Source organism: Passer domesticus, chromosome 14 (assembly GCF_036417665.1).
Source record: "Passer domesticus isolate bPasDom1 chromosome 14, bPasDom1.hap1, whole genome shotgun sequence".
Taxonomy (NCBI): domain Eukaryota; kingdom Metazoa; phylum Chordata; class Aves; order Passeriformes; family Passeridae; genus Passer; species Passer domesticus.
The window spans coordinates 673,541-700,554 of NC_087487.1; the positions used below are offsets into that span (position 1 = coordinate 673,541).

The 27,014-nt window shown below is 40.1% G+C and overlaps 2 protein-coding genes across 12 annotated transcripts; one reads left to right on the forward strand and one right to left on the reverse strand.

The window, feature by feature from the left end:
* Positions 1–127: 127 nt before the first annotated feature.
* Positions 128–26,698, forward strand: LOC135280969 (neuronal acetylcholine receptor subunit alpha-5). 11 transcript variants are annotated; one of them, XR_010347771.1, is made up of 9 exons: positions 129–335; positions 9,269–9,420; positions 9,696–9,740; positions 11,003–11,112; positions 12,055–12,094; positions 21,331–21,405; positions 21,864–21,916; positions 22,513–22,619; positions 26,561–26,674. XR_010347771.1 is itself a non-coding variant. In XM_064389424.1 (8 exons), exons 1-7 carry the CDS (start codon positions 230–232, stop codon positions 21,892–21,894), a joined length of 609 nt encoding a protein of 202 aa, XP_064245494.1. In that variant the 5' UTR covers positions 128–229; the 3' UTR covers positions 21,895–21,916; positions 22,513–23,140. The 11 variants fall into 11 exon arrangements, 7 of the variants coding, with proteins under 7 accessions (XP_064245494.1, XP_064245496.1, XP_064245497.1 ...); XR_010347772.1 differs by lacking the exon at positions 26,561–26,674 and adding an exon at positions 23,157–23,574; XR_010347769.1 differs by having other exon boundaries at positions 128–335; positions 21,814–22,619.
* Positions 17,650–26,576, reverse strand: CHRNA3 (cholinergic receptor nicotinic alpha 3 subunit). Its single transcript, XM_064389420.1, has 6 exons — positions 25,744–26,576; positions 23,694–23,833; positions 23,582–23,626; positions 22,066–22,175; positions 19,972–20,983; positions 17,650–18,567 (listed from the first exon to the last, which is right to left on the reverse strand). The coding sequence occupies exons 1-6, from the start codon at positions 25,796–25,798 to the stop codon at positions 18,439–18,441; spliced, it is 1,491 nt and encodes a 496-aa protein (XP_064245490.1). The 5' UTR covers positions 25,799–26,576; the 3' UTR covers positions 17,650–18,438.
* Positions 26,699–27,014: the final 316 nt, after the last annotated feature.

Sequence of the window (27,014 nt, forward strand, 5' to 3'; positions counted from 1 at the left end):
TCCTCCTCGCGGTACCTGCCAGGAGCTCCTCCGTCGGCACCGGCTCCCGCGCCGGGCCGAGCGCGGCTCCTGCCCCCGGCGGGCGGCGGCGGCGCCGGGCCCGCGCGCTCCGCGGCTCCCGCCCCTCGCGCCTCCTCACGGCCCCGCAGGGCGGGGCCAGCACCGCCCGGTCCCGGCGGCTCCCGGCTCCCGCCGCGGGGCTCGGAGGCAGCGGGGCCGTGCCCTAGCCATGGCCGGCCGCGGAGCGCGGCTGTGCTGCGGCCGCCGTCCGTCCGTGCTCCTCCTCACCTGGCTCTGCGCGCCCCTGCTCGGCCGGCCCGGAGCCGCACACGCGGGTAAGGCGTCTGGGGGCGGCCCCGGGGGGAAGGGACGGCGGGGCTCCTGGGAAGAAGAGCGAAGGGTGAAAGGCGCTCCGGTGAGGAGCCAGGAGGGTGTCGGAGGGGAGGGCTCGGCCGGCCGGGGGTTCCGAGCCCACCTGGCGCTGTGCGGGGCCGCCGGGGGTGAGCGGGCGGTGCCGTGGGCCGGGGGTCCGCGGGCGCCGCTGCCCTGCCCGGCCGTGCCCGGCTGGGAGCGGTTCGTGAGGGGAATGAGGCCGGATTTTGCGAGAGGGGGAAGCTGTCGGAGATGGGGTCTCTGCGCGCCAGCTTTGTTTTCCGCGCCATCAACTTTTTCCCGGACGAGGTTCAGGTAAGGCTGGTGCCGGGTGCGGTGGCGGCTGCTGAGGGAGGATCGCGGGGCTGCGCTGGCTTCAGCAGAACGAGCGGGACCTGCTGTCCAGCGGGATCGCCAGGGCTGCCCCCTCGCAGAAGAGGGGGGAAAAGTCTGCAAAACTGCAGCTTTTCAGGTGCATTATCAGTCTTGAATGCCTCGCATTTCATTACATTACATACATTTTCTAAATGTGTCTATATATAACGCTTTAAAGATCTCAGCTGCCATAGCTTTCAGTTTTTAATCTGCTCACTTTTTGAGAGGAGGTGCATTTGGGTTTGTGGTGCATGCTCTGCATCTGGTACAGAGGTAAACTTGCAGAATATATTTTAATAACTGTAATTTCGCATATGGATGTGACTGCACATGAAAGCAAGCCTCTTAAGAATTTATAACATAACTCTCTTTAGTTTGGTCGTGCATCATTTCTTTGACTTCAGAAGAGGCAGTGTCATAATTCAATCAGGATTTAACTTTCCGAGTTGAAGGATGTAAAATAGCATGTGAAGCTAGAATGTTTATAGAATTACACAAAGATTAAAGGAGCAAAATCACCTCTCTTCCACAGATTTATTTAGAAACAGTTGTTTCAAAATGTTGCACTTACATAATTTGTAAGTATATTCCCAAGAGTTTTGCAGACTGTCTTGAAACCACAACTACAACAAAGGCAGGCAGAAAATTATTGAAAGATAAATTTGAGCGTTTTTTTATATTAACTGAAAATTGAAAAAGTGGTTGTAAATATCGTTTATGGAATCGATGGAAACGTTTATGGAAATGTTAACGGAAGGGTGTTGATTGTATCAACATCCAGGTTTTAATTTAGCCTACAAATACTCAGTCTGTTATTGCTGAATGTGGTTTAAAAGACTACTTTTGGAAAAGTAGTGTTTTTCCTGTTCTTCATGACAGAAGATACAAAATCATTATATTACATTATATGTGCATTACATTATGTAATAATGTAATATATACATAATGTATATATTACATTATATTATTTATATGACTGCAGGGAATTACCTGAAGTCAGGGTAAGCCAGGTTTTGCCTTGTGGCACAAGCCAGCAGTTTTGACTTCACTGAGAACTGATTGTATACAGTGAGGCTAAAGTTTCTTTTCATAACTTGTTTTTTCTAAAATAAAATGAAATTTGCTATAAGAGTGCTTGTAAATTCATTTGGTTTCCTTCACTTAATAGTGAACCAATGTTTTATCTTGGCTACCTCTGAATTGTCAGCAGAACATACTTGCTGATTTAAAATACAGTTAAAGTAGGTTTTGTTCTTGCTCTGAATTTTCACCTAACTCGAATGCCCAGATGGAGTTGAGGTTAACACCAACCTCTAGCCTGGCCCTGCTGTGCTGTGCTGCAGACCTGTGATGGTGTTTCCCTGGCACTTCATGCACCCAAGTGTTTTCCACTCGGTAGAACAGATCAAATCCTTCTCCCTACCCAACAGGGAGTTGCAAACCTTCCTGCTTGTATGTGTTTCTTGTGATTTTTCTCTTAAAATACTTTGTGCTTTCTTTAGAGGTTCTTAAGGGGATAAATGTGAGCATTGATTTGTGGAGAAATACCTGTGTTGATTTGTAGAAGGAACTGCCTTCTACAGGAAGGAAGTACTTGCATAGTTTCCCATGTTTTAGAATGGTAAAACCCAGGGTTTGTGTGATATTATAGATTTTGAAATCTCCTTATCTGGTTTTGAGCAATATAGCTGATTTCTGTGAGCTGTAGGATTCTGTGTTTCAGTGTATCCAAGACTGGAATGGAGCTGAATGGGCAAAACAGAAGGCAAGAAGGCAAGGATGGTGCCCAACATCTGCAGCACCCAGGGCTGCACTGGCAGCTTGTGAGAAGCCCTGGCCTGTTTCTTATTTCCATAAGGTCTTTTTTACGTACATTTTGGATTTGTGTTTAATTCCATGACACGTGGCCTCTAAATTTATAAATGGTTCTACTTATCAGATTCTACATACTTGTTCTTCCTTGTGCTCCTTGTGCTGTCTGCACTTCTATACACCTTTTTTGCTCCTTGCTTTCAGCATTCCTCGATGCTTCACAGTCCATCTTCAGTCTTTACTGACAGGTCAGCAATCGGTGAAAATGATGGAATGATTAAATGTAGTACAAAAAGAGATGACAAAATCCTGGATCTGTTACAGGAAGGTCCTCCAGCCTTCAGCGTGACAGGATTTTCCCCAGGGCAGGCTGGCATGAGGCGGCCGTTTCCCGTGGCCGGCAGTGGGGCAGGGCGGGGGCTCCCTGTGTGTGTGTGTGGGAGCTGGGTGAGCTCGGCGGGCAGTGCTGCGGCAGGCACAGCCCTGCGGTTACCGCTGCAGGGGACTCTGCTGCTGGCAGTGCCGCCAGGGAGGACAGGAAGCTGTTTGGCACGTGCTGTGGACTTAGCACGGGTGTTCGGAAAGGAATAGTTGGTGGTCCAATTAGCTCTTAATCTACAGACTGACTGTCAGTTCACATCTATTTCTTGGTTATTTACAAACTACATGCTAGGCTATTATGGTTACTAACCAAACTTGTACATGTATTCAGAAATATGTGCCATAATTATACCTTGTTGCTATGCTGTTAGGGGGTAGTTTCATTCTCCTTCACAACTATCAAGTTGTACCTTTAACATTTTAAATTTGAGTTGAATGTGAGAAGCACCTTCAGTGCTTTCTGTGAGCAGCTCTCGTACCCCTGCGTGGTTAGTATCCCCCGCCTGCCACGCGGGAGACCCGGGTTCGATTCCCCGGCGGGGATCCAAGCTGTAATAAACAGGGTCAGGAGACCAGATCCTTTAAAAAGGCCTTTATTAAGAACAGCTCTTGGTGGGGAACCCGAGGGGTCACGCACACCACCACTGCTCCCACAGGAGGACCACGCGAGGCCTCAGGCAGGCAATGTTGGTTTGTTGTCTAGGGGTGTCATCCAGACTGAGTACTCCTCAAGCCACGGTGACAGGCCGGAATCTGGCTCTGGTAAATTGTGGGTGATTCCCAGTGGTGCAGCCAGTTTAAAACCATAGTTGATGTGCTGGTTTCTTGTTTTTGAGAGAGCCCATACCATACCAACAGCCCCTCATTAAATTCAGTCTGGGTGCAAGGCCCTCTGGGAGCAGGGGAAGTGGTTCCCCACGGAAAGGAATACAAACACAGGGTAAGATAGTAACACTTAACAGTGGCAACCAAAGGCAAATCTCAGAACTCTTAACATTCAACATTCAACAGCAGACTAACACTTCAAATTAAGATCCTATCAACATTAACTAGCAATTGCCACTCTGAAAAAGAGCTCCCATCTCCAGTGTTTCATTTCTCACAAGTACAAGTACTAAGCAGTATTGCAGTTCAAAATTCCTCACAGTTTCATGTCCAATATATGTTGTTTTATTTTGCTCCCAGTTGGCTGGATGTTGATGTTCTAGTTTAGAGAGAAAGCACAAATCTTCTCAGTAACTTTAAAGCCACCTTTTCCATGCTTGTAGGTGTGGTGGTAGGGTTTGCCTTTATTTTTTAAACAGGGGAGGAAAAGATAGTTCTGGGAAGTTCAGAATGTAATAGTTGGCTTTTCTGACTTCTATTCAGTAAATAGAACAAAGTTAGTATTGCTGCTTTGACTTACAGACATCCTAGTTAAGATGATTGTGATCTTTCTAAATGGTTGCTGTTAATTAAACGCTTGACTGTGATTGGATTCTGGGCAATTGCTAATGCATAGAAGGAAAAGTAGGCCAAAAATTAAAGACCGTGCAGGAAGTATGACTCATGATTCTTTTCAAAGGGTCAGAGGAATCAGTATAAAATAAAACTTCAATTTAATACATTACTTGTCTTTTCTACCTAATGAAATAATGATGGGAGATCATCTCAATAAATATCCTAGAGTACGTAAGGCAGGCATACTGTATATATTTCTTCACCTTCCAGATTTCTAAGCAAATTATTAGTTGTATGTAGCAGTTAGATTTGTGGATAATAGTTTGTGTTATAATATACCCAGAGTTAAAGAATGTAATGTTAACTGCAAAGTATGGATATTTTGCAATGTTTGTCCTTAGAAGTAGGTTTGTGGGTTTTTTTGTTTGCTTGTTTGGTTTATTTTGGTGGTGGTTTTTTTTCTGTTTGGTTTTTTTTGGTTTTTTTTTTGTTTGTTTGTTGTTTTTTTGTTGGTTTTTTTTGTTTTGTTTTGTTTTTTTCTGTAATGGTATGTGATTATAAATAATATATTACTTCTGAATATACATGTTAATATTACACTTCTAGAAAGTGACCCTTTCCCCATGGGCCTCCTTTTGCACCCAGTGGTGATGCAAAGAAAACCTGAAATCATTAACGCTCAATTCTGTCAATTAGAAAATGCTTTGAGTTACACTGTTTAAATTAGAAAATGCTTTGAACTGCACTGTTTAATGTATAAGGATCAGTGTTACACCTGCACTGCCAATCTGACTCTTAGACTCTTTAAGTATTTCACTGGTAATTCTTATGAAAGGAATAATGTTGCTAAATCATATTAAGATGCTTGGAAATTGAATCCCATAATGGCACAGTAAATTACAAAAGTATTGTTCTTTTGTAAAACCCATCTTTTGTTTCTTATCTACAGCATTTAAAATGTCAGCCATTAGCAGCCCATGTGAAATTTTGACTTGAGAATGTTATCAAGATAAATAGACATGTACATGTTTCATCATGCTATTCCTGTATCTGAGGCCCATGTAATATTTCACCCAATTTTCTAAATAGTTCTTCCAAGGTACTTTAATAAAAAATTATGTTAAATACTTATGGAGGAATGAATTGAATTTTTAAATACAATGTTTTCAAGGTCAAGTGTTTCATTAGAATTTTTACTTAGCCTTTGTCAAAAGCATTCTCCAGCTACTTCAGAGTTTAAAAAAAATTGAATAATTACTCTGCTTTGTGCATAAACATTTGTCTCCTTTGTGCAGAATTAAAATTTAGGCCATCCAACCTCATATGAGATTTAGGTGTGGTTTTTTTGTGGTTTTTTTTTTGTTGCTAAATATGGACTTACACTGAGGGGCAGTGAGAAGAGTTTAAGGTGCAGATAATAAAGAAAATGTTGTCATTGGGAGTTACCTCTGAACAGTACAGCGAGCTACCTTTGATGTAAACTGCAGAGGTTCCCTGGCCTCAATAAAAATGAAGACACACAAATACAAGGCAGCTTAGAACTGCCCTTGAAAGGCTACAGATATTCTTTAGTACTCTGAGCTGGAGGCAGGGGTGAGTGTTGCTATAATCTCTTGCCATCTGATTTAGTATGAGATTGTACTCTGAGTTGTTGGTTTGTTAATCTTGCTAGTCATAGGTTTTAACCTCTTTCTGTTTTTCTCCAGCCAGCATAGAGACTATGCTGCCTTAAGCCATTTAAACTGTTTTACCTGTTTTTCTCTCTTTACATTTTTTCCACTTGTCACCAGCTCTTCATAATTTTTTTAATTGATGTTAATACTACAAGGTGTAGCTAAGAATTACAGCCCCTTGTTGTAATCTTAACATCATAGATACATGGAAAAGAGATATAAAACATATGCAGTCTGTAACAGATTATTTGAATGGCCGTAGGTAGGGGTGATTACTTTTTTTTTGTTTTTGCCAAGTCTTAATATACTCTTACCATTTCCAGCCTCCTCATGGAGATGAGATGTCTTTTCTAGACCAGTTTGACCCAGTGTATTAATAAAGAGAACAAACTAGAAATATTGAAATGTGTGGATACATCTGTGATCAGAAAAAGAAAGAAAGAAGTAATTAAATTATATGGTTAGTAAATAATGGTCATTGTAATAGATCAGTGAATATACTATAGGTCTGAGTATAAAATGTTTGAATAATAATCTAAGTATATAAAAGCAGTAAAGAAACATGTCCCCTTTTAGCATAGCAGAGGAGATGCTGTGTTTTAAGAGAAGCTTCATCTGGAAACAACACGTACCCTGAGGATGCTGTATTGTTGCACAGGAGGTCGTCTTACAGGAACACAGAAATGGTGAAAGTGCAACTTTGCCTCTGCATTGCTTCAAGGTCAATTAATTGAGAGATAATATCCAGCTGCATTGTCAGTCTTAAATTCAGTTGAGAGTTGTAACTGGAGGAGGGAAATGTAATTAATGCTAATATAGAAATGAAGTATTTATTAAATATTAGGCTGAAATATACACAAAACCATTCATAATTCAGGAAATAGGGATATAGAAATAGAGAAATTAGGTTGTGTCTTCAGGAAGCATTCTTTTGGATCTCTGTAAAATGTAGGGCTTGGCAAATCTGTCTATAGTTACAAATGAGAATAAATCCTTGGCTAATGAGGATATACTGAACCAGTTATATTTTTGGCATTTGTATATTTACAGGATAACTTGTATATGTGCAGCATTCTGTTGCTGGATCCTTTTTGGCAGCAATTCTTATGTCCTGTGAGTTTGTCTGTATCCACCTGAGCTATCTCAGCAGTATGGTGTAAGTTGCCCATCAGTTCTTTGCACATCCCACAAGTCAGAAAGGTTTGTATTTTGAAACAGAAGGGTGACTTTTCTTAAAACCCAAATGTTGATTTGGCCCACAGCAAGAGCCATTCAGCAGCATGTTAGTGTAGGGTAAGACTTGTAGGAAAAAGGGGTCCTGCTGCTCCCACTGTGCTGATCCTGTTTCTTATGCTACATTCTGCTTTTGCTGCTACTATGACATTTCAGAGAAATCTGGTTAGTGTGTAAAACAATAATATTTCTGCTGGACTGCCCCACACCCGCAGTGCCAAAGGTAGGGAACTGCCTTGCTGAGCTCTGCAGTGCTTTGGCTGTTTTGACCAGAGGACCTGTACAAGGAGCCTTTTGCAGCACAGCAGTCACACTTCAATGAGTGCAAGGCAGCTTAAAACTTGGACTGCCCATCATAGTTAGTCCAGGCTGCAGTGGCTGCAGTCATGTGGGACTGGCTTAGGTCACTTCAAATTAATGGCTTAAGTGGTGTCAGCCAAGCCTCTGCCACAAACACCAAGTCATGGAAGTGTTGGTCATGGAAATGTTGTCAGCTTTGAGGCAGCTTCAGCAAGTTTTGTGGGAATGAGAACTGATGCTCTGTGCAGGTGTGACACTACCCAACATACAGTGTAGTCATCCCAGGCAATTCTGAAATCCTAGTCCTCTTCAGTATCTATGAATACTGATTTGCTGATTTACTGAATGTTGATGGTAATGAACTTCAAGTAGACATTATTTATGCTACCTTTAATTGGTACTTTGTTTCCTTTAGCTTATTTTATGATAAAGATTAGATACCACCAATGTTTTTGCTGCTTGTATCATTCCTAGTTGAGCTACTTCTGTTATGTTGACTAAATTCACCTCCTCTCCAAACAAAGTAATGTTAATCTTTTAAATCTCTCCTTGTATGGATGACTGTCTCTGGTTTTAATCTGTTTATGTCATTCTCTGGTGATTTTCTGCTTCTGATAGATCTTTTTTTAGATGGATACTGTTAGTGAGCACATGATTTCTAGAGAGGTTGTGCCATAGATTTATGTAATAGCATAATATTTTAAGTCTGCATTTAAAAGAGATGGTGGTGAGCTCCTTTCTTTTCTTTATGCTGTCCCTTAAACTGACGATAATAGTTGTTAGGTCTTTTTTTGGCAGTAATTCCCTTTAAAATTTTATTGATAAGTAGTAAAAATCTTTATGTAGAACATGTCAGTGTTTTCTGGTGGTCATTCTACCTTTGTCTGGGGATTGGAGACCCTTCCATGCAGGGTGATGTGCATAGTTCGTGCTTCTCGAGGCAGCAGCCATCTTCAGGTCTTCCACACCACCTTTGAAAGCTGTTCTTACTCAAGTTATTTAGCTAGACTCAGCTCTTCCCTTTTTTCCTCCCGTCTCTCCATCTTCCCCAAAATTGCCCCTTGAGACCTATGAAAAAGAGCTAGAAAGGTGCATTCCAGTCAGTGTAACATTGGAATGGGTAGAGAGTCAACTGGTAAATAGTTTGGCATATGCATCTAAGATACAAAACAGTGTGAGGGAAAGTGCTCTACAAGTGCAGCAAAATTTATACATGGTAAATGTGCCCAAACATGCGAAGAAATACATTAAATGTTAAAAATACATAAATACGTTAAGAGACTGAAGTTTCAAACTGGGTTGCAAGTTATGCAATATACTACTGGTGTGTGATGTGGATGCAGGTTGACAGAACTTCAGTCCCCCATAGGTCAGCTTTCTGTTTTAGAGGAGTTCCACAGGTGCTTGGCATTGGGTAAATGATATAAGAGCTTTTTGCCTGCTGAGATTATCTTAATGTTCTTGAGTCATCAGTTTTAGAAGCGTGATAATGGTGCGAGGATGCTAATAAAACCAGTTAACTTCATAAAATTCTACTTCCATGACCTTGGGCTTGCTTCTAGAGAGAAGGGGATGAGATGAGAAATTGAACTCTGCAAAAAAAAAAGCTGTAACTGTTTGGACACAAGAATGCAGATGTACACTGCTCATTTGAATCAGTGTTGATTTTTTTTTTTATATAGCTGTATCTGAACCTTCTTTTATTGCTAAAAGTGAAGATCGTTTGTTTAAGCATTTGTTTGAAGACTATCAAAGATGGGTTCGTCCAGTGGAACGCTTGAATGACACAATAAAAATCAAGTTTGGCCTTGCAATCTCTCAGCTAGTAGATGTGGTATGTATAGTAAATAAGTTGTATTTTTTTCCACTAACTTTAAAAGGAGTATAATTTCATGTGAAATAATTGTGCCTGTTAAACACAATAAATTAAGCATCTTCAATTATTATCTGTGTAATAAAAATGCCCTGTAGATGAATATATAATGTTCTCATATAAACATACATAGTGATTAGAATGCTTTCAGTATTTTAAGTTACAGGCCTCTGTGAACTAAAGCAGCTATTTCCTATGGATAGATTATTTTTTGTGATATATGCTTTATTTTACAGGATGAGAAAAATCAATTGATGACAACAAATGTGTGGTTGAAACAGGTATGTGTAAAATATTGATGAAAATTTCTGAAGCTTCATAACTGCAAATCAAAATTTAGGAGAAACTTTTCTAGTTAATTGTATATTCAAAAAACTTAGCTCTTGCATGAAATTTTATTTCACATAGTATCTTTATAGACTGTCTTTGGAAATGCTTTAAAGGATTAACTGTGACAAACCTCTTAAGAAAACCATAACAAGGTAAATAAAAATTCACCAAATTCAAAGTAATATGATATGGCATTATATGGCCATTTAATATACCAAGGTGTATATATCCAACCATAAATTGCTGCCTCAGTATGAAATTTTTCATTTGAAAGCTTTATTAAGAAAAGTATGGTTGGTGTATTCTTCTGTATAATATTTTTAAGGTCTTTTTCCTGTGGGATATTTGAAATTATTTGATATATATTACTGTAGAATTCCACTTTCAAAGTTAACTATGCTTGCTAGAAGGAAATACTTTTTTCTCTTAAGAATATTTGGGTTTGGGCAGGAAAAAGCCTTAAGCTTTGTAATTGCCAGAGTCCAGTGCTAAACTTAATTGCCACTATTTACTTGGGTAATGCTTCTCACAAGTCATTCTTAATTTCACTGAGAAGAATCTTTGCAGATGCTGGGTATGCTTACTAGCTTAGGAATTAGCCCAAACAAAAATAATTCCATTTCTGTTTGTTTATTTGATTTTTTTTTCCTTTTGCTTCCCATTTCCTTCTTTTCAGTAACTGTATTTGTAGGCCAAGTTTTTATTTTTAGGAAAACTTTGAGATTAGTCAGCAGATATGAGATGGCCATGTGGACTGATGATTCTTTGTGCCCTCTTTAATAGTTTCTGCGGATCTTCTTGAAGTTGAACCAGTTTTAAGAATTGGAACATGATGGGATTTTTTTTATAATGAAAATGTTTAAATTGCTTCTGATTAGCTTCCAGTCATTGGTATTCATCCAGAACAAGCTTTTTTCAAATTTAATTTATACAATTAAATTACATTATAATAGCTCTTACTTACAAATACATGCTCTGAAAAAGGAACGTCATCTCTTAAGTTCTGCACAGAAACATTGTCAAGCAGCTCTAATAACAGAAAACAAATAGTGAATGAGGTAACTACATGCCTGCTCAGCAACTTCATTGTTTTATGCAAATGTTAGTTCCGTTTGATTGTTGTTAATTGCCCTGTTATCTATTTTCATCTGGTGTAACCCTGCTGAAATCCACTTCCCAATAATAATGATTTTTGCATCTCACATCTCCACAGGAATGGATAGATGTAAAATTAAGGTGGAATCCTGAAGACTATGCTGGAATAACATCTATCCGTGTTCCATCAGATTCTATTTGGATTCCAGATATTGTGCTGTATGACAAGTAAGGTTTGACTATTTTCATACAAAATGCATTTACTTCATAACTTTGCTGACCAAACTGCTTCTAGGAGGCTCATTGGATAGATAATGTGTACATTTAGTGGGCTAAGAGCCTATGCAAGAACTTGCCTCTGAATGCAAATAGACTTTGTTGCCATGTTAAGTACTCAAATGTTTTGCTTTACTTCTGAATGGAATTTCTAGTCCCTTTGAAAAGGTTATTTCCATTTTGTTGTGTGAACTTCTTTCTTTATTGGAGAAAAATGTCCTGCACAGTGCTGTCTATAAATAGTGTGATGGGAGGGAAGCAAGTAATTTATGCTGTTGTAGGTCATATTCAGCATGGAATTAAAGTCAGGTACATTTGTACATTTAACTGTAAGGGGGGGTTGGTTTGGTTTTGATTTTTTTTTTTTAATTAAAAGATCTCAGAAACAAGAACTTTTGAATTAACCTTTATGCACAATTTAGGTGCACATACAGTGATTTTACATTCCTGACTTGTCGATTCAGGATAAAAGGCTGTTGCAGTGATTGTAAATTCAAGTTTGGGCACAAGTATAATTTTACCTGTTTTGTGACTCTTTTTCTTCGATAATTATGATTTGGCTAAATTTAAAAGTACTCATTCTCTCTTACTAATAGAAACACCAGAGCTGGGTCATGCTGTTAAAAATCAGGATTTTACAATCGTTTCATAAGTCATTGGGACCATAGAAAGTTGCACAGATCTTTTCAGGACTTGAAAATATTCTTCAGCTTTCCAAAGCAGTTTACCTATGTTAGCTTCAGATTTGAGGGGAAAAAGTTGACTATGAAGACAATACAAAATTTTGGCTATCAAGGGATAGACAGCTGAAATGACAATAATGAAGTATCATTTCTTCTTTAAATACATCCCTACCCCCATTGTAATTGCCTGCATTTATCTCTCTTCTCTCAGTGCAGATGGACGTTTTGAGGGAACATCTACAAAAACTGTGGTAAAATATGATGGCACCATTGCTTGGACTCCACCAGCAAACTACAAAAGTTCTTGTACTATTGATGTGACATTCTTCCCCTTTGACCTTCAAAATTGTTCAATGAAATTTGGTTCCTGGACTTATGATGGCTCACAGGTTGATCTAATTCTTGAAGATTATGATGTAGACAAAAGAGACTTTTTTGATAATGGAGAATGGGAAATAGTGACTGCAACAGGGAGCAAAGGAAACAGGACTGATGGATGCTGCTGGTATCCTTTTGTTACATATTCATTTATAATTAGGCGTTTGCCACTTTTTTACACTTTGTTTCTCATTATTCCTTGTATTGGGCTTTCATTTCTAACTGTCCTGGTCTTCTATCTTCCTTCAAATGAAGGTGAAAAAATTTCACTCTGCACTTCAGTACTGGTATCTTTGACTGTTTTTCTTCTTGTTATTGAAGAAATTATTCCATCATCTTCTAAAGTTATCCCACTCATAGGAGAGTACTTGGTGTTTACTATGATATTTGTGACCTTGTCCATTGTGATCACTGTCTTTGCTATCAACATCCACCACCGCTCCTCGTCCACACACAACGCCATGGCACCCTGGGTTCGCAAGATATTTCTGCACAAGCTGCCCAAGCTGCTCTGTATGAGAAGCCATGTCGATAGGTACTTTGCTCAGAAGGAGGAAACAGCAAATCTGAATGGATCAGAATCATCCAGGAACACCTTGGAAGCAGTTCTGGATTCCATCCGCTACATTACGAGACATGTGATGAAGGAGAATGAAGTTCGCGAGGTGGGTGTGTCAGTCCTGCTGTGCTGATTTTGTACAAATGCAAATTAGAAAACCAAGGCCTTTAATGTGCAGTTGCATATTAAAGATGTGCTACAGATTCCCAGCTTTTGTACTTTGCTGAAGCTGTGTAGTTGTTTCCACTGGGAAAAAAGTGCAAATATGGTGCAATCCTGAGACTATTTGGCTGATACAGTACAGTACTTGGGGACTTCAGATGTCTTTTGCTGTTTTCTGATAGTTCTTGTCATTAGTTACACATTGTGAGACACTCGTCTGTGAGAAGAACATGTACTGTAACTGTTCCCTACAGCACTGCTGAGATGACAAGAGAAGGAGCTCTTTTTCACTTTAATGTTGTACTCAAAGGCTGTCTTGAAAAATGCATTTGCCTTATATTTTTCAAATATATACTGCCAATACTTATCTTGCAGCTTTCAATTTCAAATAAAAACAGTTTGAGTGCTCTAAATTGTATTAGTTTAAATACAGGCTGTAGCCATATGTTGGCCATTTTGTGCTCAGATGAAACATGGACTCAATGACTTCCTAAGTGTTCTCTTCTACCCTTACTATTATTTGCCCTAAGTTTTATTAAAAGATGTCAGAGGCTTTTTTTCAGTGTCAGAGTGTATTTGCACTCTGAATTATCCTTAATGAATGCTTACAACATTTGTGTAAGAGCATTAGAAATCTGTTTTCTTTACATGCTCTTTAAGCTAGCACCATTGGTACATCAGAGACTCAAATGCTATTTCCAGTCTAATGTAGAAGTTTGTAGAAATATAGAAGTTTGTGGTGCACTGTCTGTTCCTGACGGCAAAGCCTGAGGTTCTTTCAGTCTATATGGGAATTGCTGTCTTCAGAAGGCTCTGGTTGCTGACAGTGTGTTCTCCCATACAAGACTTGGAGTAACGTACCTCCTCTGATGTGCCTTCTCAGGACTTGATTCTGACATTGTCACAAGGGATGCGGCCTAGATTTTTAATAAATGTATCTGCTGTACTGTTAAAGCAACATCTGCATTGTATGAACAACAGAAATAGAATAGTTTGCTATTAAATACATAATTTCCTGTAAATTAAGCATTGACTGTGAGTGACAAGTAGTAAGTATTTTGTTTTTCAAGAGTAATGTTGTTACTATAAACCTTGGAAATTAATATACAGCTACTGGGGATTCAGCTGTTTTATTATTACTGGGCTCCAGAGAATGCAAGCTTTAATTGTAAAAGTTGTTAATAAACACTAGACAGCTAGTGCTATTGTAGCCTTACATCTTAGGAGGCATTAGGCTTGGAAAACATGGATAGCTCCAGTTCAAATCCAAGACAATTGTTTGGCAGAGTTTTAATTTGCTTGTACGATTAAATCTGCAATACTTGCAAAACTGTGTATAGATATGAATAATTTTATCAAAAAAGAAAGTAGTCTTGAAACTAGTGTGAGTATTCTCCCCAGCTTTCAGCAATTGTTTGTAACACAACAACTACTCTACTAACAATTTTAAAAAATTATTTTATTTACTACTTGGTAGGTTTGGTTTTGGTTTTCTGGTTAGTTTTTTGTTGTGGGTTGGTGGTTTTGGTTGTTTGGAGACTTTTTTTACAACTTTTGCTTCCAACTCCTCCTTGGGAATTCCACGTTGTGATGTCATGTGCCATGTATCCTGCAGCATGTTAGAAAATGGCAGGCCAGTCTCATCTCTATAGATGAGGATGTTGGGTGCTTCTCAGGGTCGATTTCTGCATCAAAATGTACATAACCTATCAATCTTCACAGAGGGAAGCTTGCTTCAGTTCTAACTCACAGTATAATTATAAAATATTGTTCCAGAGGGTTATCATAGGGATATGGTTGGGAAAGGTGTACCTTGAAATAATTAAGAGTTGCAGGATTTGTTACTGTGTTTTTACCTGTTCTTGCACACACTGACCAACACATGTGCTCTCTGTATTTTAGGTTGTTGAAGACTGGAAATACATTGCTCAGGTGCTTGATCGAATGTTCCTATGGGCTTTTCTTCTGGTTTCAATAATTGGATCACTTGTGTTATTTATTCCTGTTATTCATAAATGGGCAAGTATAATAGTCCCTACCCATATAGGCAGTACAAATGCATAAAATATTTTTGGAGCTATGTCCTCCTGATCTGGCTCTAAGTTTTGCAGTAGCTTTGTTTCCATGCATGTTCTTTGTAGGCATGTTTCTGGTAGAGTGAAAAAAAAAACCAGAACTAGAAAATTAGGTTTATCTTAAAGCATGGCATTCCCAGGACACATAGAGGTCAGTCTGCTTATTGCCAGTCTACTCAGTTACTGCCAAGCCAGGTCAGAATTAAAAGAATCTTTTCAAGCCATGGCATGTATGATTTATCAAAAAAGCAGCCACTGACATCTACTGTGATATAGAAGGATTTCAATTTTTTAATGATGAACACTGTAGTCCAATTATTAAATTACTATATAAATTGTTATACTGAATATTACATATTTGCAGTTACACAGTAGAGTTGTTTATTTCAATTTTGTATACAAAGGTGAATTTTCATCAGTTCTCTTCAGTGTGTTGTAGAAGTCTGAAATTTCACCAGAGTGAAATTTAAAATAATAAAAATATAAGTTAAACTTCCTGTATATCTAATATACAATTAAGAACAGCAATTTGGCCATGTTTGGCCTTTATAAATTTTCAGTGGAATTTGCTGCTAAATTTTAAAGCTTGATAATTCTGTGATACCAACCCGAGCATTTAATGAGCCTTGAAATGCCTAAAGCATGTATGTATATTGATGTCTCCATCAGCTTTGGAAAGGAAGGCAAAGGCAGTTGACTGAGTTCCCAAGGTGCATAAGTATTCTAAGGGGCTGCAACATTCAGATTGCTTTACTCTTGATGAAGAATTTGATACAGTGTGTGAGTTTACAGACATGTTCATTATTTCCTGTATCTGGATGTTTCTCAGAATTAAGATTTTTAAGCACAGGCAGAAGGAATTTGTGGAGCATCTTTCTGACGGAAGTGGGTTATAAATTACAATGCTGTGGAACCAAATGGAGATGATTAATGATTTTCACATTTGTTTAATTGAACTTAAGAGAGCTACCTTGGATTAGTTCTTTCATTTTAAAAAACATATGTAAGTCTAAGCAGCAAGGACTTGGAGTTTTCCATATTTCCTTTTTCCTAACATCATTGAAAACAAACTTGCAATTTTCCAATTGTTCCTTTAAAATGCATTCTTTACACTGATTCCAATGCCACCTTTCTTCCTTTCTTAATAGTTTCATTTCTGGAAAAGACTCTAAAATAGTTGGGTGTTTTCCTACACTAAAGTTTTTTCAGTGTTGTTCATAATAGAATTGCATCCTGTAGGCCTAATACAGGAGTAGAGCAGGCGAGAGCAAATCTTAGGAAGTTTTTGTTTGCTTAAATTACTGCATGAATAATAACATGTTTAGGTGAGAAGTTTTAATGTAAACTGTGGTATCTTCAATAATTTAAAGTTTTTATAGTGATTATAAATTTGAACAACAGATAAGTATTTCTCCCACGCTCCCTCCCAGATCTCCTTTAGAAAAGCCCTGCTCTAATTATAATAGTGATTACTTATGTCATAATTTATATATAATTTAATATTTTTTTCAAAATGTTTTAATCTGCAGGACAGTCTTGGTTTTGTGTAGCTTTTAAAGGCTCACAGGTAGGGAAATTATATCAGGCAGACCTTTTTTTTTTCTTTTTTTAATAGTAGCAGTTAGGGATTTACTCTTCTTCAGTTACACAGTTACGTCTGACACTGGATATCCATGTTTCCTCTATTCCCATCATAACTTGCAAGGTGAATTTGCAAAGATTATCTGTTTTAATTTGTTAATATAAGAGCTTTAACTTCCCAGCATTGCTGAGGTTAAACAATGCATCAATGACTTTTTCTGTGTGCAACTTGCAGAAATACTTCCGATAGCTTGTTTCCTTTTCAAATACAGCATTTCTTTTTAAAGTCTTCCATAGGTTTGAATTACTGAAATTTACTCTTACCTGTAGAGAAAGCAAAGTGAGTACAACTGTAGATTATATATATATATATCTTCTTATTTTTTTACTCTCCATTTCATCTTTTTCCTCTTGTTCAATGATGTCTCCAGGCTGCTCAGTTACATCATGATGGGGAGCACATTGTCCAGTGGAGTCACGCTCTCTATGATAGTAACTCACAGTTTTTGCAAATGCATGAATTTCTTTTAGTGACTTCTAGTCTGATCATGATAGATTCAGATAACACAGCTGACACTGGAATCCTTGGGGTCTTCCGCTTATCAGGTGTGTCTGAAACAAAAGAATACTAATATACTCAGAAGCATGGACTTTTACTTCTGTAACTTACTGCTGAATGTACTGAACTGTAGGTAATACTACCTTATATAGATCTCTGTCACTTGCTCAAAATAAATGAAAAAAAGGCACAATTTTCAACAGTTTGATTCTCTTTATTTTCATAAATGTTATATCACTGGATACACTGTATTTCCACGAAGTTTTCGGTTTGGTACAGAGAGAACAGTTTGTATTTTTTACAAAATATGATCTGATTACAGTGTTTTGTTACATTCTTTATTCACACTCTTAAATAATCTGCAGTTACTGATTAAAAAAAAAAAAGAAGATATATATGCCTAAGCAACAACACACTTAGCATTTAGCTATTTTAGCTAAATGCATTTAGCACATTTTAGCACACTTTACAGGACTATTTTTGTCTACCTACCTTACCTTGGCATAAAACACTTCACTACAGCAGGATGCCTCTGTATCCAAACTATCCTGTCCAAGTATTTTGATCCTTTACATCACTTGCAGACTGTCTTATTGTGTGTTTTACTTGTACACAATTCTAAACATCATTAGGTTTGAGCACTTTTTTTTCCTGACAGCCTTCACATACATTGCAGTCTGGGGATACATAGAGTTTACTTCATGGTTGCTTTATTACCATCATCTATCATTTACCTATTTGTTCTCCTTTTGCACTAAGCCCCTCCTCAGTCCTTTCTTGCCACTGTGTGGGTCAGGCTGCACTCCAGCCATTTGGTACTGGTGCTTCCCACCGTTGTCCTTGTGAGGGTATTCATGGAACTCACTGTGAACTGCTTCCAGAAGATCCTGGCGTGCTCTGAAGAAGCTTGGGACCAGACTACAAACAAACTTAATAGCCCAAAGCATTCAACTCATCTTGACTTTCCAAATACTCATCTAATTTTCCATTTCTTTATTAACCCCTTTTTAAACCATTCCTATAAAGTTTAACATACTGCCTCCATCTTCTCCAGCTATTGCAAGAAGTAGCTGTAAAGCATAGTTTGTGTTACTTTGAGATTAGCAGTCATAAAGGTTCCAAATAATTCCTTTCTCTGCATTTTGAACAAATATGCCTTCATAAAGTGAAGTTGAAGCCAAGAGGGATCCTTGTTCTACTACATGGAAGAGACGTGAGGTGCTGGGAGAGGCATGCAGAGCTGACTGGCAGTTTTATTTGATTTCACAATGTATTTAATTTTTACATTTCATCTCCAGCCATCAGAGGTTGTAAAAACAATCCTGCTGTTCCTAGAATACATACCAGGATGAAAACCCATAGAAAAATACGATCAATTACCATGGCAACGTATTTCCAATCATCCTGAATCTGAAAAGAAAAAAAAGAATAGCAAGTTGGCATGTTTATTAGGTGAATAAGTTGCATTAGCAATAATACCATTTCATATAAGAAGCACAGTTTTTTCTGTATGTAGATATCCTTATGAATACACAACTTACACATCTGTTTTCACTGACAAATGAATTCATCTTGAAGAAGCTTTATTTGAATATTCTATTTGGAGCAAAGCCAAAAGCTGCTGCTTCAAATCCAAAAGGTTGTTCACCAAAACACTGGACTTGAGGAGACAACTTCTCTATTCAAGCTTTACATTCTTAGATGAACAGGTTTGTCAGAAAATGTTACTGAAACAGACTGCTCCTACTGGCCTTTAGGTAGTATGTAAAAAGCAAAGATTAATTGGTATATAATTATTTGGTACTTTGTTATATAGTACTGAAATTTGACAATTTTCATGCATCATGTAAAATTAATCTCTTTACCTTTCATGTAAAGAGGGAACCAAGTTTCAGAAAACACCTGATTTTTCTAATTTCTTTTTTTTACAGTACGTTTTATAGCAAGAGTGACAATGAAGTATTATATATTAATAGTAACTCAGTGATCATTTTTAGCTACTATTGAGATTACAATTCAATTTTTTGTTTTTCTTCAAGAATGATAAATTAATTTGTTGGTTTTTAAATTTGTTCTTTTTAGCTTAGAACTTGTTTGTTAAGGGAAACTTAAGAACCCAAAGCAACCCTCTATTTTCTGTACCAACTAAATCTAAATAGAGTTCTGATTTACGTATGAACAAAATGAAGTTAGAATGAAGTGCTATAGTTTGGGGATTTAAAAACTGTGATGGTGTGGCTACTGCTTATATTATGTTTGAGGAACATGGTAGAAAAAAACCCCTTTTTTTTTTCTCCTTTATTGTATTAAGATGGAGCTTTATGAAAGATGTTGGTCCTTGTCTTGCAGTAGTTGCCTCATTTAGCTACAGCACTTTGCCCTGCAGCAGCAACAAGATGAGCACCACCATCACTGCGAGGGACATTCACTCTAACATTTCTGTTGGTGATAGTAAGCTGTGGGAGAGAGAATGTAACTTTCTAAATGCCATAGGGTCAGCAAATTCCACTATTAAGATTCTAACTTGGAAAATCCTAACTTCAGCTCTCACGGAATGGGTGCTTTGGTATGTTCCCCTTAATGTGCCTCACTCAGTCAGTATTGTCAATAAAGAGAACACTGTGCAGCAGAGCTGCTTCTCAATTATGTAAGTTCAAAATTGCACGTCTTTGTAATATAGCCTGTGTAATTTACTTGCATAAAATAATGGTCTTTTTTATCTTTTTTTTCTGTTTGTTTGAGATCTTTTTCTTACAAAACACTCTAATGGCAAAAGGTATCTGCACTTTGAGTAACAGTAAAATATGTACTTACCTCTTTTGCTTCATTCTGCATTTTCATATTTTCTGCAATGTATTTCACACTTTCAATAGCATCTCTCATTTCTGGTGAGAGAACTGAAAATGAAAGCATAGGATCTACAGACTCGGAGCTTGAACTTCTAGTGAGATTGCCACTGAAATCCGAGAACTTTGTGCGCTGATACTGACAGCAGCTGCATGCCATATCTTGACAAGCCAAGCCATCTTTGCAGCATTTGGTTTCAGAGCCATTGATGCAATTTAAGTTTGAAAACTCAGAAGTGAATAACGGTTTTGGCTTCTGATTATTCTCTTCATCACTGGCAGGCCTTGTCATGAACATGATCCGGGGAAGTAAGTTCAAGAAAATGGTTCTCACCCACACGGGCATGGTGTGTGTCTTGGGTGTTCTGTAGTGCACATTTAGTACAAATACTGTAATGACAATCGAGAGAGTCACAAATATCATGGTGAAAAGGAGGTATTCCCCAATAAGGGGAATTACCAGGGAAGTAGAAGGTATGGTTTCTGTGATAACAAGAAGGAACACTGTTAAAGAGAGAAGCACCGATATGCAGAGTGTCACCTTCTCGCCACAGTCTGAGGGCAAATAGAAAACTAATACAGTCAGAAAAGAAATGAGCAGACAGGGAATAATCATATTGATAGTGTAAAATAAAGGTAAACGCCTGATGTAAAGAGAATATGTGATGTCTGGATATATCTCTTCGCAACAGTTGTATTTGATGTCATGTTTGTACCCAGGAGCTTTAATTATAGCCCATTCTCCGCTCTCCCAGTAATCTTTCAGGTTCATTGTAGAGCCAATTAGAACTAAGTCAATTTTGGCTTTGTCGTAAGACCAGGAACCAAACTTCATGGTGCAGTTCTGGTAATCAAATGGGAAGTAGGTTACATCTATTTTACATGAACTTTTAAATATAGCTGGAGGTATCCAGGTCACATCACCCGTGTATTTTAACAGGGCCTTGGTCTTGTCATCAACCTGGAAATCCCCAACTGCACTGTAAAGCAAGTAAAAATAGCAAAAATTAGAATTATTTGCCCCAGGTAGTTTCATACATTCAGATCATATACATGAACTCTTTAATCTGTTTTGGAGAAGTCAGCCATTACTTGTTTACTTGGAGCTGAATTGCTCATGCAAGACTGACTCGGTGACCATGGTTAAACTGGAACAAACAGCTCACCAGGAAGAAGGTGAAAGACAATATTCTCTCTTATTAATAGCATGGCTTGGTGCAATCATTATTCAAATTGGCAAATAACAGATTGCAAATGGCAGTCTGACTGACTAGATGAGTCTTGTAGGCCCCTTCCAACTGATTTTTTTCATTCTACTCTATTCTAGATTGATCAAGCACATCAGAACTCAGGGGTGATAAGAATATTACTGGTATTTCCATCTCTTCCATGGACAGTGCAGGTAGTAACTATGGAAGGAGGGATGAGGTTTGGGATGTATCTTTGCATAAGGAGTGTATTTGGTAAAAGGTTATTTTAAGTCCCACTTTGCTAACTTATATGATCCAGTTGAGTATATGAAAAAGTAAAATTAAAGGGTAATTTGAAACTTTAAGGCCCCAGTTAGAAAAGGAGTGTCATCACTGTTGATCCATAGATCTGAGTTTTGGATCTGTGTAGTGAGTCCGTTTATATGAGAATTGCATTCTTACAGATCCATTTAGTTATGGTTTGGCTCTTTACAGTCTCAGAAATTGACATCTAAAGTAAAATTTATCTGTGGCTTTTATTTGTCAAAGGTGTCAAATTGTGGATTTGATTGCTAAAAAGCTAGAATTTGCATTCCTTTCAGTTAAAGTTGTACTTGCAGGGGCTTGTGAAGGCAAAAAGCAAAGTTCACTTTGGCCTGCTTACTTGCAGCTCCAGGGGAGAGCTGGCTCCTGCCCAGTGATGCTGACACAACTGGCATGAAGGTGAGAACAGCAATGGGGGCATGCAGAACACAGGTGCATTGAAAAGCAGCTTTTTGGTGCATTCTGTGAACTTGCTGCTGATTTTTTTAGAGCTGGTAACATCACCCCTCTCTCCCTGAATTAAGAAGTTAAATACGCAAGAGCCTTACTTGTTATATAAAACAATATCTGGCTTCCAGATCTGGCCAGATGGAACTCGGATGAATTCAGCACCTCCATAGTCTGCTGGATTCCACCGAAGCTTGTAATCATTCCAGATCTAGTTATGGTAGAAATGAGTCTGTGTTAGGTTTGTGAAGAAACTGAAATTCGGTGGACTAGATCTGAACCAAGTACTGTCATGTCACTTCCTGGTTGATTTATTTTGGATACTACAGTGCTTAGATGTTTCTTTAACAAACACGTATGTGTTTGTTCATATGCAGATTGTAGGGGGGGGGGCTAGATATCTAGACATTATATACATATATGACTTAAATTTATGTGGCTGTCCCAGGAATGCTTACTCCATAGCTGGGCCAAGCTGAAAGAAGGAATAAGACACTCTCTTTTCAGAGTGTAGGATTGTAATAATGACTTTGATCTCAAAAAACCAGGTATCTATGGGACAGTGAAAACAAGTTCCTGGAGGCTGGTGGCACAAGTTGTGAGCATCAATTGAGGGACCTTGGGTCAGGCAGAGCTCCAGTGTGTCATGGCTCAGGTAACAGCCTTTGTCACTAGCGTTTGTTAAACCCCATTTTAACGGACTTTAATATCAAGCTGAAGGTGGGAACTAAGTTGGTTACTAAGCTGACTGCAACAGTGAGTAACTGCATTTTTAAAAAGGCTTTTTAACATGAAGTACACATTTTTTGTTTGTTGTCACTTTACGGGAGCTAACCAGCACCAAATGGCGCTGTGCAGGACCTCGGAGCCGAGGTGCTTCCTTTGCGTTGATGTCTGACAAGGCAGCGATTTGGAAGTCTCCAGAGCAAAAATCTTGTATTTAGCGACTGCAACAAGTGTAGCAGCCTTGCTCTCCTCCCGTCCCGTCCCGTCCCGTCCCGTCCCTTCCCTCGCCCTCCCCGCTGCTCCGCTGCCGTTCTGTGCCCGCCTGCCGAGCGGTGCCGCGGCCGCTGGGGGGCAGCAGCGCCCCGGGGAAGGGCTCGGGCGGCGCCGCGGGCGCGGAGCGGGGAGCTGGGTCTGCTCTGCTGCCCGGAGATCCTGCCCAAGGATGCTCTCCCGGCATCCCGTCCAGGGCTGCTGTCCAGAGATCCTGCCCAAGGATGCTCTCCCGGCATCCCGTCCAGGGATCCTGCCCAAGGATGCTCTCCCGCCATCCTGTCCAGAGATCAAGCCCAAGGATGCTCTCCCGGCATCCCGTCCAGAGATCCTGCCCAACGATGCTCTCCCGGCATCCCGTCCAGAGATCCTGCCCAAGGATGCTCTCCCGCCATCCTGTCCAGAGATCCTGCCCAAGGATGCTCTCCCGCCATCCCGTCTGTCCCCCGAGGGACCCGAGCTGGCGCTGGCCCCGCAAGCCCGGTGCTCCCGGAGCCCGCAGACGCCTCGCTGGGCTGGCGGCTCTTGTGGCCCCGGGTCGCCCCGGCGGAGCGTGGAACACTCCCGCGCCGGAGGGGCAGTGAGCTGGTGCCTTCTGGGCTGTCACTGAGCGCTACTTACGTGCTTCAGCCACAAGTTGGTTTCCATGATCTGGTTGACTTCGTCCTGGAAAAGAGAGGTGTGTCGGGAGAAGAGCCGGCGCTGCCGCGCTGCCCGGCGGGGCGGTACTCACCACCTTCACCAGCTGCGACATGGACACCTCGAACTGGATGATGACGGGGTCCGACACGTTCTTGACGGGGCGTACGAACTGGTTGTAGCTCTCGAAGAGGGCCGTGTAGAGCCGGTGCTCGGCCTCGGAGCCGTCGCAGCCTGCGGAGGGCACGGGGTGAGCTCCGGGCCAGCCCCGTGCGGGGCAGGGCTGTCCCGGTGCTGCCCTGACTGCTCAGCACCCCTGGGCGCTGGGCAGAGCCCCAGCCCCTCAGCGTGCCATGGGCACACGCTTGGCTGCGAGAGGGAGAGCAGCGAAAGGTAATGCCACGACACAGGTTTTCTAGCACGCGTCTTCTGCGAATGAGTTACAGAAACAGTTTCGGGGAATGACTGAAGAACTGGGGGAGCAAAAGCCCTTTCCCCTCACAGTCCCAGTCCCCCAGACCTGGCAAAGACACAGGGCTGTGGAGCAGAGGAAAGGGAAAGTGTAGCCCAACAGACCAGGCCTCTGGTAAGGGGTAAGAATGCCTCGCAGTAGGAGGAGTCCCAGGAAATGAGAAGTTTGCTTTCTAGTCTGAGTCACGATTGCGTGATTACAGTGAGGATAACAGCCTGCTTCTTAAAAGATATATAAAAAAGGATTAAAATTTGATTAACTGTTACAGTCAAAGACTTCAGCACACTCAAATAAATATGCTAATTACTCCCTTATTATTCTAAGTAGTTTTTATTTATAATAGATGCCTATTGTCCTTTTGCCACTCATAAATGCAGTTCATCATACCCTGTGGCCAACAAAAAACTGCAAACTGAAATTCTTATACAACAAGGTACTTAACCTGTTTCAGGATGAGGTATGAGAGCCTGTGTTTTACACTGCCATTTTACTATCAAACTATCTAGGCAATAACCATCCTGACACTATCAGAAGCCAGTGGCCTTTTATTTTTAGAGGGCTACCTCTTAAACTCTCTTCTGGACAACATATGCTCATGAATTCCAACTGAAACACCAGAAAAAGTGTTTTGTCATTAATGTCACTATGCAAATTTGGCAAAGGCACAAACTGAAGTCTGTCGAACACATTCTACAGTTCCTTTCAAACAGAAATATGGATATATATGAAATATGAATATTTGCAAGGACATGTTTATTTTCTGCCAGATGTTTTTTAGTAGAGAAAGAGGGGAGGCAGAATTAATCTGCAGGTGACAGACTACACAAAGCAGGTATTACTTTTGAATCTGTGAGACCTCACCTCTCCCTAAGACAAGGGTTCCCGTCATGTGAAAGTATTCAGTTGAAAGGTCTTTTGTTTGCTTTTGGTTTTGTTTGGTTGATTTTAACCCCTTGTGCCTTCCCTTGTTCACTTGGAGTACAATTTTGTTTTCAGATTAGTGAAATCATTCAAGCCAACTTGCTAACTAAAAATTAAACACTTTTTAACTACCAGTCTTGCCCATATTATTTCCTGGTATCTTCTATCTCTTAGATTGAGATTTCCTGGAATAAATACCACCCAATCTTTTAGGTAAATAATTTTAAATCTGGATCTTAACCACTATTATAGTCAATCCTAAACTGCCAACCTGTTTACACAGTACTAGCACTCTAATTAAATCTAGCATCCACTGTTTCTAAAGAAGTGCATTCATGTGGGGTTTTTTTATTTAACTGTTTTGTGCTTTCCATATCTGCAGAGAGATGTGCTGTTCGCAGCACATACTCAAAGCTCTTTAATGTTGTCACTTTCTTGTCTTCTCTGCAATATGTGAAACCACACCTTTACGTGTGAGGTCCTTTTCCTACATGTTGAAATGGCTTTATGTATTCTGTTTGACATTTTAAATATAGACTACTTAGCTACTTTGCAAGGATAAACTTAAGCCCCCCACCACCACCACTGAACAACAAGCTATGTAACAGAAAGAGCTGTACCACAATTCTGTACTTTTGCCCCTTAGGTTGGAGAGTGCTTCTGCACTTCTTAAAAATAATTTGCACCAAAACCATCTCCTGCTTCCCTTTCCAACCCTCCCATCAAAAATAACAGATTAAGGATCACTCACCTTGACAGAGAAAGCACACAGCAGCAGTTAGAAGGAGAGTGTTCAGGCTCTGCATGGTGTTATGAATTCCTGCCTGTGGACAGAGGCTCCTGAGGATGAGCTTCACTGCCAGCACTGTAGGAGCACAGGCAGCAGGGAGGGCTGGGCTCCCCCGGTGCGTGAAATGCCTGCGAGCAGCAGCCGGCAGGACCCTGAGCACAGCTCTGCGCACTGAGCTCCCATTAGCTCTGCTGTGCTGCCCCCTTTCAAGCTACCCAGGCTGTCAGGGCTTTGGGAACGGCAAATAAAGTGCAGGAAAAGCAGATGTTATTGTAGGCAAAGTGCAGTCTTCTGGCACAGACAGTGGGTGAGAGTCCTTAAAATGGTGCATAAATGAGCTTGGTAATCTGACAACACTGAAGAGTTTTCCAGCCAGCTGCTATACAGGATCCTTATCTATCAGAAGATCATGCCAGTCTGCTAGGGGAAGTTTAATTAATACAAATCTTTTAATTGAATTGTTCTGAAATGAATATCAACATTAGGGATGCCTGATTTAGCAGTGAACTGAGATCATGGGACCTGATCTCCAATTAGGCTGTTGACGTTTTTTTCCTGCTTGTGTCTCATCTCAAAAGAGCATGTGCTGAGTGCTTGATCATGCAAAAAGGATGTGCTATTCCCAAGGAGTAATTAAAGGCATGTACAATTGGTGGGATCTGAGCCCAGAGTGGTAAACATAGCAGCTGGATCTGGCAAGAGTCTGGGACTTTGAATGGAAATCAAACTTGACCAAACCCTTGAGAATAACTGTCTTTGGAATATTCCTATTTTGCAGATTAGAAAGGTGAAATCTGAGAAGGGGAATACGAGCACAGGATCCCAACTTGATCTCACAAGACCTTATTGTTCATGGGAAAGGACACTAGAAAGAAGGAGGACCTGTTTGAAGTTCAACCATAAAATCATGATTTGCAAAGTGAGGCATTTCCCAGGGGCCCATCAGCTTCCTCATTAACTTACAAGTCACCTTTTGCACTGCCCTCCCCATCTGGAATGAGCAGGTGATGCAAGGCTCATGCAGTGGTTGTTGCACACATCTGTGTAAAAGGATGAAGTGTGGAGAGAACAATATGGGATTCTACCCCCGTTTTTAGAACAAATGAGAAGGAAGCCCTGGGAGACAGGAGCTGCACCAATAGGTGCTTCACTGTCTGCCCCTAGGGAAGGATGAGCAATGACCCATTTGGTGCTGTGTTAAGAGGTAGCAGTGGGAGAAAGAGCCCCAGACT